The 21,285-nt window shown below is 44.5% G+C and overlaps 1 protein-coding gene across 5 annotated transcripts in view; it reads right to left on the bottom strand.

Annotated features, from left to right (window-relative positions):
- LOC138767870 (uncharacterized) overlaps positions 1–21,285 on the bottom strand; it is a 341,381-nt gene that overhangs the window by 24,881 nt on the left and 295,215 nt on the right. For all 5 annotated transcript variants that reach the window (XM_069945717.1, XM_069945715.1, XM_069945720.1 and 2 more), the window contains one exon: positions 21,159–21,241. In XM_069945717.1, the coding sequence (XP_069801818.1) occupies positions 21,159–21,241 (83 nt within the window). The remainder of the gene's footprint in view (positions 1–21,158; positions 21,242–21,285) is intronic.

The raw sequence follows: 21,285 nt of genomic DNA, 5'->3' as shown, positions 1-21,285 counted from the left end.
CCCCTAACTCTGTACTCCTGCACCCACCCTACATACATGAGTTCACACTTAGTGGAGGTGTTCACTGTGATGATCAGAATAGTTACTGGACAAGGCATTCCTATTGTCTATGGTCTATCCAGATTCCTTTTTTATGTTCCAATACTCGCAACCGAGTGCGACTTAGGGTATATTCACACGGGCGGGCTCGCAACGAGATTCTCGCTGCGAGCCCGGCAGGTCCTGGCAGTTCCCATACACTACATACTTGCTGCGGTCTAAACGACCGCAGCGAGTATGTAATTCTGCCGCCCTTAACCCCTTCTGCTCCCGGCCGGCTCCCCCGCTGTAAGCATACTTTACCTGTCCTTGCTGCACGGGTCCGGCGTCCTGCTCTCCCGTCCGGCCAATCAGTGGCTGCGGCTGGGAAACACACTAATTGGCCGGACGGGAGAGCAGGACGCCGGACCCGTGCAGCAAGGACAGGTAAAGTATGCTTACAGGCGGGGGAGCCGGGCGGGAGCAGAAGGGGTTAAGGGCGGCAGAATTACATACTCGCTGCGGTCGTTTAGACCGCAGCAAGTATGTAGTATATGGGAACTGCCAGGACCTGCCGGGCTCGCAGCGAGAATCTCGCCGGGGTTATCCAGCGCTACAAAAACATGGCCACTTTCTTCCAGAGACAGCCCCACTTTTGTCTCCAGCTTGGGCGAGGTTTTGCTGCTCAGTTCCATTGAAGTTAATGGAGCTTAATTGCAAAATACACCTGAGCTGGAGACCAGAGTCGTGTTGTCTCTGAAAGAAAGTGGCCATATTTTTGTGGCACTGGAAACCCCTTTAATGGGTTATCTATCAGGGTGGTGTGGTGCTCTCCCCATCTGAGGCACCCTGTGGCAAAAGGCTAGGGATATCTGGCTATTCCTGTGTTTTGAGACTCGCAACCGAGGCTCCACGGACTCCTTTTTTGCATATTTAAATTTTTGGGGGCATTAGTGGAGACTCTTGATTGAGTACTTCATTGCAATTTTTTCACTGATCTCCTTGAGTTCAGTGATAACTGTGTTTTGTTGGTTGATTTGTCATTGCCCCAACTAGCCATAATCCTGCTCCACACTGACGAGGGGCAAATACCCAGAAACGGCTGTCTGTGGATGGAAGCCTGCCTTGGCAAGCCCTTGTCATGATTGCAATACTCGCATCTTGAGTTAGACTTTGACACGAAAGGGGCCACCCTGTTGTTCCCCCATATATGTTCCAATACTCGCAACCAAGTGGGACTTAAGGGGTTATCTATCAGGGTGGTGTGGTGCTCTCCCCATCTGGAGGCACCCCGTGGCAACAGGCTAGGGATATCTGGCTATCCCGTGTTTTGAGACTTGCAACCGAGGCTCCACGGACTCTTTTGCCTATCCAGATCAAGGTTTTACCCTTTCATGAAAAGTATTTTTTTCTGGGTACATAATGGTACCCTCAATCACTGCTAATAGGACTTCTTAATGGTCATTATCTGGTGATTTCCTGGTATAGTGTGAGATCTAGTGGAACACACAAGAAATAGTTCTCTATGAATTATTGATGGCTTATCTTGCTCACAATCGCAATCACATATCTGCTTTTGCTCTACTGGCTTGTAGCAATTCTGTTTTTCACTGTCACTGAAAGATGATGAACAAGAGGATATGATAGGCTATAACAGCATTTAGCTCCTTGGTATACTGGGGAAGATCAGTACAGGACAGACAGCAGAAACAGGGGTCCTTTTACACGTACAGAAAGATCGCTTAAGCGCTAGTTTGGAGAAGAACAAGCAATGTTTTTTTTTTTCTTTTTAAAAACAGTCGTGTAGACAAAAAGACATATCACTGAGAAAAGTCATTGATATGATCGTATTTACATCGTAATTGCTGATATGTCCCTATTGGGCACGGGAACGGTGAGGAAGAAGGCATGTCTCTTACCTTCCTTCTCAGCACCATTTCCGTGCTGTTAGCAGTGATATTCAGTCTGGGGCACTGCTAGGAGGACTGCCCCGCTCCCCGAGTGCTTTCCCGACCCGACTGATCTACTGATTATCATCAAGGCCCTATTACATGGAAAGATTGGGCCTATAGCATACGATAATCATTCTGTGTAATAGAAGGCAATGATCAGCGAAGATGAACAATGTCGACTGATCGTTGCAGTCGTTTGTCTTTCAACATGTTGAAAGATAAACCACTCATACAGCAATGATCTGCTGTCGTCGCTCCGTGGACTAGGAGCCGTGGCAGTATACCGCTGCTATCCCTAATGGGCTGCCCGGATGATCTAGTGATCTACTGGACAGCCCCCCCACAGCTCCCCACAGCCCCCCCTGTACTCACCCGCTCGCTGCCGCCGCTATTACACGCGGGGAATGAGGAGCAGGGAACAAAAAGCAAACGAGCGCTGACAGCTCCTCAAGTCGCCCTGTGAAATTGGGGCTTCAGAAGGAGCTGGCCTGCTCATGCGATCGGGGCGGGGCAGGGCTCCTAAAGGTACTCGGAACTGAGGATTATGCTGCAAACCGCACAGGAACGGCACACAGGAGGAAGGTAAGAGACATACGGTCCTCCTTGGTGACCCATGCGCAATAGGGGGCTATCAGCAGGTTACATTAGTCTAACCTGCTTATAGTTTCCCTTTTAAAATGATTTTGAGGTCAGCTCAAACAATGCGATCAACAACATATGAACAAATTTTCATTCATCGTTCGATCTTGATGCGTTTACACCAAAATATTATCGCTTACATTCAAACGATTCAACAATTTATTGCACAATAATCGTCCAATGTAAAAGGCCCTTAAAGCGTAACTGTCATTTCAGGGTAATTTTTCTGTAAACATTAAATATCAACAGTACAAGCGATTTTAAGAAACTCTGTAATAGGTTTTATGTACTAAAAGAGTTTCCTTCTGGACTGAAAAAGCAATCTCCCAGCCTCCCCCCTCACATCAGAAGAAGCAGGATTTCTGTCTCCATTATGTGGCTATGGAGAGGGGAGGGGCTGTTAGGAGTGACTGAGCACGGAGCAGTCTTGCACAGCACAACACCCTGCAATCTTCTCTCAGTAAGTTCATAGATAAGCACTGACCTTTCTGACACCTGAATTTTGCGTTTTAGGTGCCCAGACAATCTACAAACAGCTGACCTTCATGTCTCCTCTTCCTGCTCCCTCATCTCCCTCGGCCCCTCCCCCCTTCATAGGCTTACAATGGAGAGAGCAGAGCCCGTCTTCACTGGCTTCTCTGTAATGAAGACGTGTTTGCCTGATAATGCACAGATAAGAAGTCAGGGGGGGAGGCTGGGAGATTGCTCCTTGAGTACAGAAGGAGGCTTTTTTGGCTGATGAAACCTATTACAGAGTATCTTAAAATCGCTTATACTACTGATTTCTGCAATAAAACATGACAGTTACGCTTTAAGGATCTGTTCTTTTCTCCAAAACCTGAAAACAAGGTAATGAGGAACTGCACGTTCTACAACATCTACTCAAATAATGACAACCACTGATGCTATGTTCTGGTACCTAACGTGCTAAAGCCATGCCTATATTATTAAAGTCTCATGCACAATCCTGCAACAGTTCTACACTGCAGCCCCAAGAGATATATACAGTACTAGTGTGCACCTCTGTACAAAAACTATTTTCTATGGAGGATTTGTGTTAAATTCAGTTTAAATCCAACAAAATCCAGAAGAGGTTGGAAAACAAGAGCTCAATGGGAGATAATTCTCTGGCAGGGTTGGTGTAACCTGTGCTCTCCTGGGACTCCACCTCTTCTGGCCCCTGTGATGCTACAGATTACAAGATAATAAGTAAAGCTGATGAAGGCCGTGCTGGGCCAAAACACATACTCATGTAATACTCGGTATACTAGTGCATGTTGCACTACAATCAATGATTTATACGACTTGGTGAGTGCCAGGCTCTTTTGTACATACTACTGGTTCATCCCACCTCGAGCACCACCACCTGCTGGAAAAAAAAGTCATAGGTTTTTTAACTTAAAGGGAATCTGTCACCATGGAAATGCTATCTATCCTATCGTCATCATGTTATGGAGCAGAAGAAGCTAAGTGTATTGATATATAGCTTTATGGGGAAAAGATCTGTATAAATTGTAAATTATTAATTGAAATCTCTGATGTGTCCTTGCTAAAGAGTCCAGTCCATTGAGTGACACCGCCCACTGGACTCCTTATCACAGAATTAGCAGGGATTTCACTCGACATGTTACAAGTTATACTGAATCTTTTCCCACAAAGATATATATCAATCTGCTCAGTTCTTCCTGCTCTATTACATGATGGTGATAGATTATCTTATTGACAGGTTCTCTTTAAAGTGGCTGTCTGGCATTTGCAAATTTCTCCTATATACCAGCGGTCATTTAGAAAATAACAACCATCCTATGTTTACCTGTCAATGTCCTGCTGGCGGTGTTTTCGGTGTCCCCCGCTGACTGTAGATGGGGGTCACCATAAACACAACCATCAGGATACCAGGGGAGCGCAGACAGGTAAGCATAGGATGTTTAATATTTTCTCTATGACCACAGCTATATAGAAAATACCCCTTTAAGGCAGATATTTGACACAGACACTTAACAGCAAATGTATTTTTACTAACAAAGCCCCTAAAGATGCCTTAATGATGGCAGACTAGTGCCCAGATTCCCTGCTGTTCAGGAGGTGCTGTTTGGCTGCCAGCTGTCTAATTGCTGGTTCTTTTGCCACTAATGGACATAAACATTGCACATTTTACTGTTCTGACACATTGCATATTGTAGTAGGTCCAGAGCAGTGACTGATCCAAGTTCTTGACATGTCACAAGCCAAACTCGATGGATATGTGAAAATGAGTGCAGGAAAAACAGAGGTGCCATTGTACTGTTACTTACAGCATTGTAACGTAGGACTATTTGAGATGGGCCTCTCTCTGTACATTTATTACTACTAGTCTTCCAAATGGCTGCTTTTGATAATTCCCTCCTTTTTCTCTTGCCATCTTTCCAGTTGCTGTCCCATACTAATCTCTATTGTGACCTCTTCCACCGTCTGTATTTTTTCATAGCTTGCCACTTTCCCATCCCAATTGCATTACAAAAAGTCCCCAAACAAATGGCTTATTGAAATAGAAAATCATCAACGGTAATGAAGGTCCATCTAGTATGCCCTTCTTTGTGCTTCTCATTTACTGTGTAATTGTTACTGTTTTATCCACGTCCACTAAAGATGCCTTCATATTAAACAGATCGTTTTAAAAGTAACACACTTACAATTTAAAGGGGTTGACCACTTTATACTAAAAGTTCCCTGCAGTAGTGGATTATAATAGGGGCGTTTCGGGCGGCAGCCCGGGGCCCTGAGCTCCTGGGAGGCCCATGACCACCCAAAAAGACTTATACTTTCAGTGGTGTACTGTCTCCAGGCTACACTTCTGCCATGATTTGCAAAAATTACAGTTTTTTTATGGCAATTTTGTACAAATCAGGACATCATGACATTATCTATACTGTACTATGAACACCAGGCTAGTGCTGCCATAGTTACAGTGGGGTGGGGGGGCCCAGGCTTGGTGAACAGCCCGGGGCCTATGGTAAAGTTAATCCGCCCCTGGCTCCCTGTGTACCTCATAGAGCTAAAATCAGACTCCCCTCCTCCAAACTGTGCTGTCCTGCTCTGTGGTGATTCTGTCCATAAGATGGCCGACATGGAGAACCATGGGACCATGCCCCGCCCCCACTGAGCCTGTATATACATATGGAGGACACTGGGGGCGGGGCATGGTCACATGCTCCTCCATGTCAGCCATCTTATGGACAGCCTCACCAAAGAGCAGGCTCAACCTGGAGGAGGGGAGTCTGATTTTAGCTCTAAGAGGCACACAGGGAGCTGCGGTCAGTAAGTATTGTAAATACACCAACTTATACTACACACACAACAATTTTACTGTGAAGTGGCCAACCCCTTTACCGTTTCGAGTGAAACACTATATAGAAATGGTTAAGCAGGGATGTACTTTAGTTCCCTTACGGAACTGACCATTTAGGGGTGTAGTTTACAGAAAAATTTTATAAGGCCCATTGCATTATTCCTCTGTTACCCAATCACCAAATCTGTGCCCTTTGTGTCTGCCGCTGATCCCGTCAGCTGTGATGCCTTCCACCAATCTTTCAGTTCAAATTTTAGGCTGTTCAACATCAAAACTTTTCCCTCTCGCTTCAGGCCAGGTAAAAGGTCTTATTTGCATATCTCTTAGTGTTCTTGAACAAAATCAATTTTGTCATGCAAATAAGAGCATTCACTTCTGGCGTTCTGAGAATTAGGGTTTTATTAGGGTGAGCAGGTGAACTATCTGATCCTCTCCCGTCATTACTTCTTTCTATAACAGATTATTGTATTGTGATCTCCCCTCCACGCTGCTTTTCATTTTCTATAATCTACTTTTTGAATCTGGTTCTTTCACCTCCTTCTTTATCTCTTTTTATTCCACTTGTCTTCTCTTAAAGGGGTTATCCACCTGAGAGCTAAAAAATGAAATGCTCCCAAACCTAGCTGGTCTTAGGGTACTATTACATAAAGCAATTTTTTTGTCGATCAATGATTAACAATAAACGAACTCAAATGACCGCTATGGCGAACGACCTGAAATCGTTCACCCAATTACACGGAACAATGATCGTTACTTATGATCTTTATTGCGTTAGTCCTGTCGTCAACACTGCGTCCGCCACTACTGTGAACGACCAAACGACGTTTTATTACATGCGAACTATCAACTATAAAAATAGGTCTAAATTCTATTAAACGACATAACGTGCATCTGTTTACCAGGGGTGGGGGTGTATTGTAGGTTTAGATCTCTTCTTGCTGACTATGAATGAAAACAATCTAGTCCCATCCAGACTCTAAGAACATCTATAACACTTACAATATGCAGAGCTGTGACACAAAGAGAGGTACATATGCCTGCATTCACTGACAGCAAGCAGAGGTAGAACTCTAACTTTTCATACTACAGAAACCTAGGCTCAGGGACACATGTAAGTCTATGGAAGCAGCACTTTCACCAGTAAACAGGTGCATAGAGATGATGCAGATAATGTCTCCTGGGGGCCGGGTTACTAAGCCAATAATAAGCTAACGCAGCCCCGAGAGAGGAGATCACATGTCCTGTGTATACAAAGGGAGTGAGAAGAGGGAGATTAGTGTTGTCAGAGAGGACACAGAGAAGATAATTTTAGACATCCAGAGCAGGTAAGTATGAAAAAAAAAAAACACAGGGTATACATGTATATTAGACGTAGGGTTGTATTGGGAAGAGGGGTTGTTTAGAATATTGTTTGTTACCAGATAACTCCTTTAAGATTTTTTTGCTTGGCCTACTACTTGTATTCCATTTGGTTGGTCACAACCCACCCACAAAGAAATCTTTAGTTTGTTGATGGGGCTAGGCATAATATAGTTGCTGTCTAAACGCAGTGACAGGCTGTCTTAATGTGTCATCTTCTACTGCTCGGCAGCAGGGCTGTTTTAACTACCATAAAAGATGATACTTGGTATAAGGGATGGTCCGAACTCTCCGAGGTTCGGGTTCGTATGAACCCGAACGCTCGGCATCAAATTCCCGCTGTCTGCCCGCTCCGTGGAGCGGGTGGATACAGCGGGAGGACTGCCTGGAAAACTGGGATACAGCCTATAGCTATGGCTGTATCCCAGTTTTCCAGGCGGTCCTCCCGATGGATCCGCCCCCCGGTGCACGGAGCGGGCAGACAGCGGGAATTATTACCGAGAGTTCGGGTTCGTACGAACCCGAACCGAACTCTGTTCGGACCATCCCTACTTTGTATATCTGAATTCCTGTCATAGCCAAACCACCTGTAACAATGGTATATAAAAAAAATTGTATAAAAAATTAAATGAATATGGGTGAGCATCTCCATTAAAGGACTAGCTCCTTTTTTAAAAAAAAAAAAAACAAACAAGCCGGCAGGATGATTGGCTGGGTCAAAATCCGCTTACCTTCAGTTTCAATCAGTAATATCTTTGATGTCTTTAGATTAGATTTCAAAAAATACATCTACTTTTCTGGTACTGTAATCTGCTGCAGGTTTGTCTTGGAAATATCCACAAGAAAAATCCACAGCAAATCAGTCAGTGGCCATTTACCCTTAATGTGAGGCTAGAGACGAGGAAGATCTAGCATTAAATCGCTTACCAGCGTACGAAATTATAAAGTTGTCCTGATGGTGATGCCAGATGTATTTTTGCTGTTTTTCATTTAAAAAAAAAAAGTTGTTAGAAATGTTTCTACAAGAGTTATTTATATAACTGATGCTTATTTCCCCCCCATAGAAGACGTATTTCCTGCCATTTGATAAATGTAACATGCATTTACTATCAGCATTCAATGAAGCTTCGCAAACAGTATTTCATAAATCCCTATACACTTAGGTAATATCTAAATGCCTTTTTCTAACATAAGTTAAAAAAAAGCCATAAAAACACTGAATAACTCTAGCCTTAAAACTACTCTTGAGTTTATTACTTAGTCTTCCTACAACTGTAAGATGAATAATTTCTTCTGTATTCTGGCTGCTTCATTTTGGAAGATGCAGTTCGTGAGTGACAACACCAGTTTTCTGTTAACATCTGCCTGTAGGTCTAGGTGACCTGGTAGGAACCAATGGTGGATCATAGTATTTCAGGTTAAGATATATCTAAGACACTGCATTCCCTATTTTCTTTAATTTAAAGGAGTTATCCAGCGAAAATTGTTTTTTTGTTTTTCTTCAAATCAACTGGTTACAGAAAGTTATGTAGATTTATAATTTATTTCTATTTAAAATCTCATCTTCCCATACTTTCCAGCTGCTGGATGTCCTGTAGGAAATGTTGTTTTCTTTTCAGTCTGACACAGTGCTCTCTGCTGCCATCTCTGTCCAAGACAGGAACTGTTCAGAGCAGGAGAAGTTCCTGTCTTGGACAGAGGTGGCAGCAGAGAGCACTGTGTCAAACTGGAAAGAATACACCACTTCCTGCAGGACATGCAACAGCTGATATAGGAAGACAAGATTTTTAAATAGAAGCAAATTACAAGTCTATATATACATTTTTGAAACCAGTTGACTTGAAAGAAAAAGATTTTCGCTGGATAACCCCTTTAAGACTAACAGTGCCCTTTAAACTGGATTCTGCAGAGTAACAACCTACATGAACAGAACTGTGCTGTGTTACCAGACTCAATGGCTTGAAGCAAAGGACAGGAAAAATGATCCACTCAAATGCTCAGCAGCCGAGCACATTGAAAAGGCAACAGTGACCTCAGCTGAGGCCCGAGTCTGTCGCCAAGTCCTTTTGTTCAGCAACCGTTGGGTCACTGTCAGGTCAGCGGGTCATTCTAGTTCAACCCAGGCATAAAGTTAACCAGTCAAACAAGACCACCAACGCTCTGGAATTAATCTTTCTTCTTTCTGGAAAAGGGTAATTTTTGCTCAGAACTATTTTGTCGGCAAAAAAGCTTTTCACTGCTAACAACGTACTTATTCTCTTTCCTGGAACATGCACAGTTCCTATTAGAGTCTCTTATAGGACACTGGATACTGGCTATTATTTCATGCTGTTAATGAGTTTCTTGCAAGTACGGGAGAAGCTAATGTTCCCGCTCTACAGTCTCACTACAGCCCGCGAACAAAAGCAAGTTCAACACTCTATGTGATATAGAAAGATTCATGGCCATTTTGTAAAAGGTAGAGGGATGGGTATTAGCACACACTCCCAGGTCACCCTTAGAGGAATGCATTCGCTTTGTATTTTTTTATTTTTTTGTGCTGCATTTTGGTGCCTTAAAGAGAGAGATTTCGATCAGCAATAAGGAAAAATTTAAAAAAATTAGGAATGAGACTAAACACAATTGTATTCATCTGAAGAACAGTGCACTCCGAATCAGGAATGCATCACTATATATAAGCATTATTCAATCAACAACATAGTTCAAGACTCCATTATTCAGTCACTTCCAACTGAGAGGGGGAGACGTCCAGTTTTGTAGGTGCAGATACCTTTGTGCACACCAATCATCATCTTGGAGAGATTGATGAAGAACCATGAGGCTACTACTTGCATGAGACATATGCGGATTACAGTCCTACAGAAGAGGTGCTCTCCTGCTTTTTTCCTCTTCTAGTAATTAGGTCACAGAACATATTTCATTAAAACATCTAAGGTACACACACTGTATTTGTTTAATGGCTTCCTTAAAGGAGAAGTCCGGGCAGGAAGTACAATATCTTTATGGGCAGGGGAAAAATAAAACAAACAACTTATAGTGACCTGTCCTGGTGCACGCGCAGAGCCTCATCGCACTCCTGGACCCCGCCGGTTGTCTTCTGAGCTCCTAGCCAGCTACGTCACCACCCGGCTGATGGAGGCCGTGCTCTGCCAGTCAGACTGGGACGGGATACTGTTGGCTAATCACTGATTGGCTGAGCAAGGTAAATCCTGCTCTTCAGTGATCCAAATTGTGGGTTGTGCCGGACCCTGACCAGGGGGATGACAGCTGGGGGTCCAGAAGCTCCATGAAGCGGCTGCAGTGCAGGCTTGGGGAGCAGTACATATATTTGCCATTTCAAGCCCCCCCCCCCCCAGAACTTCCTCTTTAAGAAGCAGACAAAACTTTATGAGGAGATGCATGTTTCCCACACAAACTACTCTTTTTATAGAGGGGACAACCACACATTTATAAAAGAAAATGGTTGAAAGGGGTTATCCAGGATAGGAATAAACACAACTGCTTTCAGCTAGAAACATTGCCACCCTTGTCCTCAGTATGTGTGTAATACTGCAACTATTGCATGGAACCAGGAGCACTGTTTTTGGAAAAAGGCAGTTATGTCTATTCTAATCCTGCATAATGTAGTGTTCCACTACGTGTTTTCTTTTCTCTTCTCACACTTTGGTAAAACTGTATCACCCTAGTGTCACAGGTTAAGACAGGTGGTCGCTGTTCCTTATTCCAACCACTACATGTCACCCTCACACAGCACAGCTGCAGCTCACATTTAGGTCTGGCTACACATACACTTCTTCCTCTTTAGTAACCACTTACTTTAGTTAGTGCCTGTCTACAGGCTAGGCAGGAGGTGTGTAAAATTGTTCCTGCCACTAGCTTGCCAAGCTTTATGGGTTGCCAGACAAGAACCCTAGGGAAACCAGAAACAAGGGAGTCTTCACGCTTGTCTACACTGAGGACAGACTAGATAACACCGCACAGTCGACCACCTTAGAAAAGGGACGGATAAACTCAAGACTGGACATGCAGTAGAGCACAGTGCAAGTTCAGCCGCTCTCTACTAACAAGAAGGGTTTTTCTGGGTAGCAGAAGAAAGCTGAAGCCTTCTGCTCCCTGACAATCACTTTTTGTAATTCCACATATCAAAAGTGTCCCTTGTGCAGGAGCTGGTCTAAAACACGATCATTGTGTGTGGGCACAATTTCCTCACTTGTGATGACAAATAGCTGCACAGTGTCTACCATCTTCTGCTACCCAGAAAACCCCTTTAAACACATGAAATTATCCAGTCTATCGCATATCAAAAGTAAAGAATATTCCTACAATAATAAATTCAGGGGGCTACCATGTATTATGTACAAGAGCCTCTGGACTCTTCCATGAATGGTTATGTTGTGGCACAGAACAGTTGGTGTTTAACCTTCAAAGAGACAGAGGTGTCTGGCATTGTAGACCTGCACAAGGTTGGGATGGGCTACAGGACAATAGACAAGCAGCTCGGTAAGAAGGCAACAACTTTTGGTGCAATTCTTAAAAAATAAAATGACTGTCAATCTTCCTGGGGCTCCAAGATGTCATCTTGTGGGGTAAGGATGATTATACAAGAAGGTCAGGAATCAGCCCAGAGCTAAATGGCAGGACCTGGTTGATGATCTTAAGTGATCTAGGATCACAGTCTGGAAGATTACTGTTAGTAACACATCATGGATTAAAATCCTCTAGGGCACACAAGGTCCCTCTTCTCACACCAGCACGTGTCCAAGCCCATTTGAGGTTCACCAATAATCATTTGCTTTATCCAGAGGGGGCATGGGACAAGGTCATGTGGTCAGATGAGACCAAAATAGAACATGTTTAGAGGAAAAAGGAGGCTGGGTACAACCCCAGGAACACAATCCCAACAGTCAAGTGGGAGTGCAGAAACATCATATTTTGGGGGTGATGTCTGCATCGCACCTTCACTGGCGTGTGCCAAGCTGGTAAAATCAGGAGATAATGGGGCCTCTGTGGGCAGATGCAATGCCCTTAATGCCGAGCTGTGGCTGCTAGTGGTTCAGGGGCATGCTGGAAGTGTAGAACACACAGGAATAGAGTGATAGGACTGAGATAGCGTCATGAGTGACAGGAACATTGTTGCAGTGTAACCGAAGTCTGAAGTTTGTATGGCTCCATGGGTTAGAAGAAAACTTTTGGTAGAGGGCCCTACATTCCATACACCTTAGTACATAACATCTTTCTGTCTGCCCTCCAGCCATTTCCATCTTTCTCTGAGTTCCTCACACAAATGTACCATGTGCAATGACAATAGCAGTGGCTGGGCCATGCGGAAGTGTGTAAGGTAAAAAGTAGAGTGGCTGAATAGAAAAGCAAAGCTCAGCTGCAAACAGCAGCTAGAGAAGAAAAGAAATAGTCCACTAAAAGGCTGCCCCCTAAACACTGCTGCCCTAGGCATCTGCCCTCGGGTGCCTAGGAATACCGCCCTGGTTTTAATCATTCTTTATCAGTTTCATGGGAACTAACACACCAAACAATACAGTATATGGTACCTGCAGTTTTAGGGGTTCAACATCACAGACAAAAGTTTATGTTATCAAACTCCAGTGATTCCAAAAAGGGGAGATTATTTTATTATATATATATATATATATATATATATATATATATATATATATATATATACACAGAAATGATCTTATTCCTTCTGTATACACGACTTTCATTATAGTCTTTGGGAAGTAGCTGCTTGTACACTGCTGAGACTCCCCCACCCACAAGGATGGCGGGAGGTGGGAGGGGTGCAGGGATTTTATACCCATTTTCAACTCATGAATGTTGGAGGGTATGTCATCACGCTATAAAAAATACGTGTGCATGGATAACCTGTCATAACCACACAAAGACAAATAATAATAATAATAATTATGGTGGTAATAGTATATTATCTGGCAGCATTTGCTTAGCTTTCCTTTGAAGATTCAGTCACATCTGAACACATATGCATTAAGCTTTAACCAGCATGGAGTCAGTGCTGCAGAAAATGAATCATATACCATCCGCTTTGTGAATAATTCAGTGGCAGGAAAATAACACAAACACACAACTACGCAACGCATTATATTAATCTAGATTTTCACATAATGAGCGCCGTCAGAGAGGTCTTACACTGACTATCGCTGGAACACCTTACTGATCTTATCACAGAATTGGCTTTTTTTTTTTTTTTTTTAACATACTTCCTACTGTAGAAGCTTTTGATATGTTGCTGCCCATGGTGAGACTAACAATTCCTTACGTACTTGTTATTATTTATTTAGTCTCCTTCCCCCAGTTCTGAGCTGCTGCTTTCAGCTGAAGATACAAAAATCTGGGTGTGAGCTTTTCTCTCTGTCTCCCCCTCCTTTCAAGACAGTTGATTTAAAAAACAAAAAGTTCCTGGCAGGCTGTATCCTCAGCATTGTCGCTTCTTTATAACACTGGGAGGGTTATTCTGAGGTCAAGTTGCTAATGAATTTACTGTGATTAACCCTCCCAGCATTACAAAGAAGCTACAATGTTGCAGATATCTGAGTCTGAGAGGGACTTTTTTTTACATCAACTGTCTTGAAAGGAGGGGGAGACGGAGAGAAAAGCTCACACAGATTTTTGTGTTTTCAGCAGAAAACAGCAGCTCAGAACTGGGGGAAAAACACACATGGAATGAATTGAAATGTTACTGCCAATGGTGAGACTAACAATTCATACCATACTTGTTATTACCTATTCAGTCTCCTTCCCCCAATTCTAAGCTGCTGCTTTCTGCTGAAAACACAAATCTGTGTGAGCTTTTCTCTCTGTCTCCTTCTCTCTCCATCTGCCTTTTAAGACACCCGATGTAAACAAATCCCTGGCCGGCTGTATCTGCAACATTGTAGCTTCTTTGTAATGCTGGGATGGTTAATCACAGTGAGTTCATTAGCAACTTCACCTCAGAATAACCCTCCCAGTCAGAGGCAGACAAAGGCTGCATAGGGCCACTGTGCAAAAATTCTGCCTGCACCCCCCATAAGCAAACCATGGCACCACATTCCTGGCTGCCCCCCATCACCACACACTATTCATCCTGGTTGCCCCCTATATCCACACACAACCCATCCTTGCTGCCCCCCATCACCACACACAACCCATCCTGGCTGCCCCCCATCACCACACACTATCCATCCTGGCTTCCCCCCATCACCACACACTATCCATCCTGGCTGCCCCCCATCACCACACACTATCCATCCTGGCTGCCCCCATCACCACACACTATCCCTCCTGGCTGCCCCCATCACCACACACTATCCATCCTGGCTTCCCCCCATCACCACACACTATCCATCCTGGCTGCCCCCATCACCACACACTATCCCTCCTGGCTGCCCCCATCACCACACACTATCCATCCTGGCTTCCCCCCATCACCACACACTATCCATCCTGGCTGCCCCCCATCACCACACACTATCCATCCTGGTTGCCCCCCCATCACCACACACTATCCATCCTGGTTGCCCCCCCATCACCAAACACACTACCCACCCTGGCTGCCTACCATCCCCACACACTATCCATCCTGGCTGCCTCCCATCCCCACACACACTACCTATCCTGGCTGCCCCCCATCACCACATACTATCCATCCTGGTTGCTCCCCCCATCCCCCCACACACTCCCCATCCTGGCTGCCCCCCCCATCCCCACACACACTACCCATCCTGGCTGCCCCCCCCCATCCCCACACACACTACCCATCCTGGCTGCCCCCCATCCCCACACACACTACCCATCCTGGCTGCCCCCCATCCCCACACACACTACCCATCCTGGCTGCCCCCCATCCCCACACACACTACCCATCCTGGCTGCCCCCCATCCCCACACACACAACCCATCCTGGCTGCCCCCATCACCAAATACTATCCATCCTGGCTGTCCCCCCCCCCCCACCCCACACACACTACCCATCCTGGTTGCCCCCCCATCCCCACACACACTACCCATCCTGGTTGCCCCTATCCCCACACACTACCCATCCTGGCTGATCCGATTCCCACACAATAACCCACCTGGCCCCCAGTGGTCCTCCAGGTCAACAGGATGCCTGATGACGCGATCGCCAGTGTACGACTGTCAGGTGACGTCACTGGTGTGCACATCCTGGGACAGGGTAGGAGCGTTGCACTGGTGTGGCCATCCGTGGCTCACATATCCAATAGACGAGTGCAGTATGTGGGGGTGGACCACGGCTGCTAGAATCCCGGCACTGGTGGGCCATGAGTGGCAGGACATGTGATCAGGCGCCTGGTACATGGGTGGATGGACAATACATATCACCTATGCCATGGGGCCCGGGGCAGTGGAGGGGCCCACTAGGCTGAGGCTTAGAGTCCGAGCCTGGAGGGCCCCTCTGTTAGCCTGGGCCCCTATGCAGCTGAACCAGCTGCACCAGTGATATGTCCGCCACTGCTCCCAGTGTTACAAAGAAGCCACAACCTGCCAGGAACTTGTTTACATCAGCCGTCTCAGAAGTCAGCGGGGAGGAGGGGGAGAAGGAGAGAAAGGTTCACATACAGATTTTTGTGTTTTCAGCAGAAAGCAGCAGCTGAGAACTGGGAGAAGGAGGAAGACTAGATAATAGCAAGTTTGGAATGAATTGTTAGTCTCACCAGGAGCAACAACATATCAAAAGTTATGTTTGAGTGGAATATCTCTTTAAGTTGTAATGATATTCAAGCATTTAGAAGCATGAAGTAAAATGTCCAATTGCTGAAAGGGAGACTAATCTCCTTTAGAATAGGGTAGGATTTGCAATGATTTTTATTGTGAGGATGTTTGGTGTGAAGGTCCCCACATTAATCAGAGCAAAGTGAATGAAAGTGAACAATTTCAGCCCAAACTGTACTTCATCAGGCTACATGTAACAATGATCAATTGTTTTAGCCAATCCATGGCAAACTTTTAATATCCAAAAAGAAGACAGCTGTACTTTATATTTTTGGGTGACAGGTTAAAGATCTTATTCAGGAAACATCTTTTGTCCATAAATTCTGATTCAGGAAGGAATATTCCAAGCAAGACTGTTCACCCTTCACTAAATGTCATTGATCATGTGTCGCCAGTCTGAACAAATTTAATGGCCTATATGGACTAATGTGTATGGTGTTTCTGTGATATGATTGTTCATTAGACAATCATTCATTTAACTCCAAACTGAGGTCATCTTGGTAGATTGGTTCACACAGTTTAAGGCCATGTTCACATGGCGTAAGAGATCGGCTGTTCCGTGACCCCGCCGGGTCACAGAGCGGCCAGTCTCTGAAAAGATAATCCCTGATGATCTTTCACGCCATCGGGTGCATCCTTGCACACCCGCATCAGAACTCCTCATAGCACACTACGCAGCCGCTCGCTTCATAGTGTGCACCAACATGGTTTTCTACGGCTGCTATTCACTGAATAGTGGCCACAGAAAACTGACATGTCAGTTCTTTGCGGCGCCGCGAGAAAACCCCACCAGAGCGTATACCCTGTGTACTGTATATGCTTCGGCCAGGATCCTATAGAAGGCAAGGCAACGTATGTTTTCGTACAAAGTACAGCCTTTGTTGCAATTGCAGATTGCAACAACGGCCGTGCTTTCACGAAAACATACGTTGTGTGAACATAGCCTGATACTGTATACAGTATGTGTGCTAAGAACTGCAGTATTCCATGTTTAGTATATAATGCAACTCATAATAAGCCATATGTTCAGTATTTTCTTTGTATACTTTAATAATTTTACTTGTGTGGAGGTTTTCCCTACTAGATTTTTTATATTTAAAGGGGTTGTCCGGCGCTAAAAAATTATTCACAGAATAACACACATTACAAAGTTATACAACTTTGTAATGTATGTTATGTCTGTGAATGGCCCCCTTCCCCGTGTCCCACCACCCCCACCCGTGTACCCGGAAGTGTGGTGCGCTATACATACCTGTCACGATCCTCAGCAGTGACGTCTTCTTCGGGCGGCCGGCGGATCTTCCCGAGTGCCGGCCGCCCTCTGCAGCGTCATCCGAAGCTCAGCCGCGATTGGCTGAGCACAGTTATGCTCAGCCAATCGCGGCTGAGCTTCGGATGACGCTGCAGAGGGCGGCCGGCACTCGGGAAGATCCGCGGGCTGCCCGAAGAAGACGTCACTGCTGAGGATCGGAGACCGTGGTCGGCACGTGACAGGTGAGTATAGCGCACCACACTTCCGGGTACACGGGTGGGGGTGGTGGGACACGGGGAAGGGGGCCATTCACAGACATAACATACATTACAAAGTTGTATAACTTTGTAATGTGTGTTATTCTGTGAATAATTTTTTAGCGCCGGACAACCCCTTTAATTATTATTTTTATTTTATATTTTATTATTATTAGACAGTCAGCACTCCTAGATTCTGCAGAATCCTGTTTTCTCAAATTTAGTTCACTATTGGAGCACGAGTAGTACCCCTGGATACTGGGGTCTTGGAATACAGAAGAAAGATTCTCTCCAGCTCAGTAAGTGTAACTTCTTACATCTTTATTGGAATGTAGTTATGCTGATGCGTTTCAGGTCTTCTGACCCTTAGTCATGGCTCTGTAGTTACCACTGCTCCATGAGCATGGTAACATAGGAATATCCACACCCAGTTCCCCTCATGAATGGGCTGAGGAACCCGATCTCCTGCTGTGGCATGTGTGCCTCGTGCTGCCACAATTGGCGTGCTGCACTTGCCGCACAAAGCACACAAGGGTCAGGAGAACCAAAACGCGTTGGTATAACTGCTCCATTAAACATGTGAGAATATTTGTTCGGTTAAAAAAAAAAAAAAAAAAGAAAGCCCTGAATATATCTATAAAGATAAGATATACCTGTAAAACATATCAGTTCTGGCACTGGGATCCCTGGAATGCTAGAAAAAAAATGTTTACGTATAACTGAGCAGCTTCAGCCTGTCTTCTATATGAATTCCCGTATCATAAATATAGAAAAAAATATTAAAAAGTTACTTATCTACCCTAGTCCCTGCAGCTCCAATTCCAGCAATTTTCTATCCCTACTGCTCTCCGCTAGTTGTTACTTCCACAGGAGGACCTTACCAGTGTGCTCTCTACTGATCACATCACTAGACAGTGGACCCCCTATACATTACTTAATATCTTTTTTTTTTTTTTTTTTTTTTTTTTACTATATTTTCTAAAGTAATGTAAAATAATGCATAAAAAATAATGTTTAAATACCTATTTTAGACAAAAGACTTTTTTTTTCCATAAATGCGAATTTAATGCAGTATACCAACCCTAACATACAGACGGAATTGTGAACACTGGGCCTGCCTGACACACATAAGACGTACGCAGACACCCTAGGTGCATTGGTCTATTTGCTCTTTGAGCTCCCGTCTCAATCATTCAATGATAAATACACTTTTGTGTGGAATTGTCAAAACAGTCTGGACAATAATCGCTTGAGATGGGAAAGACGCTGAGTTCCAGTGAGTTAGTCAAGCGTTCAATGGTAGCCCGGCAACAACACCATTGCATTCTCAATGATAGGCAAACAAGTGTGTTCAGAGATTACTTTTCCATTCTGTTATCAAGACAGGCACACATTTTGGAGATAAGGCACTCTTCTACTGAGGCCTTTCCCTTGCAATAACGTCAGGCCTCGCAGTCTTTTGAGAAGACAATAGCCTATAACTTCTAGCAATTGCTTTCTTACTGGCCTTTGAGGAAGCCGGTTTAATTAAGTAGGCTGTTAATTTTAATTAAGTGCAAATATTTTAGAAATTATAAAGCTGTTTAAATATTATATGATGTGTCATTTCTTCTGGAAATCTATATGTGTTTCAAGTGTCTCAAATTAGTGTCATGTCAGGGGCAATTCTAGATGAGGATGAGGTTTTCTGGATATTTGCAATATCCTGTACTTATAATATATATACAATATATTATATTAAAATATAACAGATGTAATAAGTATAAAAATTGTAACAAACCTCATTACACTTAAACTGCCACTGAAGAAGGGGTACATCTCCAACCCTGAAACCCGTTGTTTAAACCCTAGATGCTGCGGACAGTGGTGGCTGCAGCATCTAGGGGGTTGCATGCCAGGTGCCACACCTGTAAGTTCTCTAATTCCCCCTCCTCCTTTAAACAATTAAGGGAAACCAATCAGTTGTCATGGCAGTCAGAGGTTTTCTGAAGGCCTGCATGGCTGCCACAATATAACTTCTATAGGCATATGCAGGCTGTAATAGAAGAACAGTAAAGTGAAAGGGCAACGCAATACATGTATGTAAAGGTATGTACTAGCAATCACATAGTAAAGACCCATAGGGGGCTTAAGGGTATGTCCACACTACAGAATCCCAGCGAATCACCCACTGTGGATTACGCAGCTCGCCCCCGCCATGCACATCTCCACTGGTGCCATGAAGTTCATTCTATGGTTTGGCAGATTCTGCCATTCGCCCAATGAATGAGCGGGTTCATTCTGACATCATCTGACAAACCATAGATGATGTCTATGGGACCAGCGAAATTGCGAGCAGGGGCGAGATGCAAAATCCACGGCAGGTTATTTGTTGGGATTCCGTAGTGTGGACATACCCCAAAACACTAATTTTAAAGGAGTTATCCAGCCATGAACAGTTTTTTTTAATATTGTGGCCGGGTGTGTAGGAAACATAAAAAAAGCTGTTTACTTTCTCAGTTCTCTCTCCCGCTGCTGCCGAGCTTCCAACCTACCGGACCTGAGGTCGTCGTCTTCACTACTTCCACTGACGTGCCATGCGGACAGCACATGCCTGCTCAGCTGCTGCCTGCCATGCTGCCTATCCTGAGGGGCATTTCTTGCTTGCACATCAGCAGTAGTACTGAAGAAGTGGTCTGCAGCAGAGAATGGGCAGTTGGGAAACTGGCAGCGGCAGGAGACTGGCTAAGTATCCAGCCTTGTTTGTGTCCTGCAGTCCTGGCCACATAGTAGAAAAAAAACCCTGTTCCTGGCCAGAGCTCCTCTTTGGCAAACTGTAAACACCATAAATGAAAAAACTAACAAGCAATGCAATAATTGCCACAAACTAACATGGGGGAAAAAGGGGCCAAAAAGTCAATTCTACCCATTCATTGACTGACCTGCATAATAAAGTTAAAGGGGTATTCCAGGAAAAATGAACTTTTCAAAGTAGGAGATTGTGGGCGGTCCGACCTCTGTACCCCCCAACGATCAGGCCCGCTTCTGTATTATGAATTGAGCCGCAGGAACGGCACGTGACCCACGGCTCTATTCATTCCTATGGCGTGACGGAAAGAGCAGAGTACACCAGAAGAGTGCTGTTCTCGGCTCTTTCCGTCGGCTCCATAGGAATAAGCAGAGCCGCTGGTCACGTGCCATGCTCACAGCTTTATTCATTACACAGAACCCGGGCCCCCACACGGAGAACTGTGGGGGTATAGAGGTCAGACCCCACCGCCCCTTACCCCTCAAAACACAAACCATTTTTTCAGGAATATCTCTTTAACATGTCAATTTAAAGGCTAGGAGGAATAACCATGTAACAATTTCTAGTCTTTAACAGGTTAAAGTGGTGGTACATTTCTTTATAACGCATAAAATGTTTTTGTGTTATTTTTCTCATAAATTTTAACTTGATTTGCAAAGTAGCATAAAATGACCCCCTCTCTGGTGATCTTACTCCAAAATCCATTCGAGTGGGTGTGTTCCCCCATGGACATCTTGTGGACAATTTGTGAAGCACAGCTTTGTTACTTCAGGCATTTGTTTCCGTCACAATGGTACCTAACGGTACTGTACATACTAACCTGTTTAGAAGGGGAAACAGAGATACCGCCAGATACACACAGGGATACCATTTCAAGGGTTTTATTTCTTCCGCCATAATAATCTGAAAAAAAACAACAAAAAACACATCACATGAGACAATGTTAT

This window comes from Dendropsophus ebraccatus, chromosome 11 (genome assembly GCF_027789765.1).
Source record: "Dendropsophus ebraccatus isolate aDenEbr1 chromosome 11, aDenEbr1.pat, whole genome shotgun sequence".
Classification (NCBI taxonomy): Eukaryota; Metazoa; Chordata; class Amphibia; order Anura; family Hylidae; genus Dendropsophus; species Dendropsophus ebraccatus.
The sequence above is the reverse complement of the archived record's forward strand: the minus strand, read 5'-3'. Positions and strand labels throughout refer to the sequence as shown.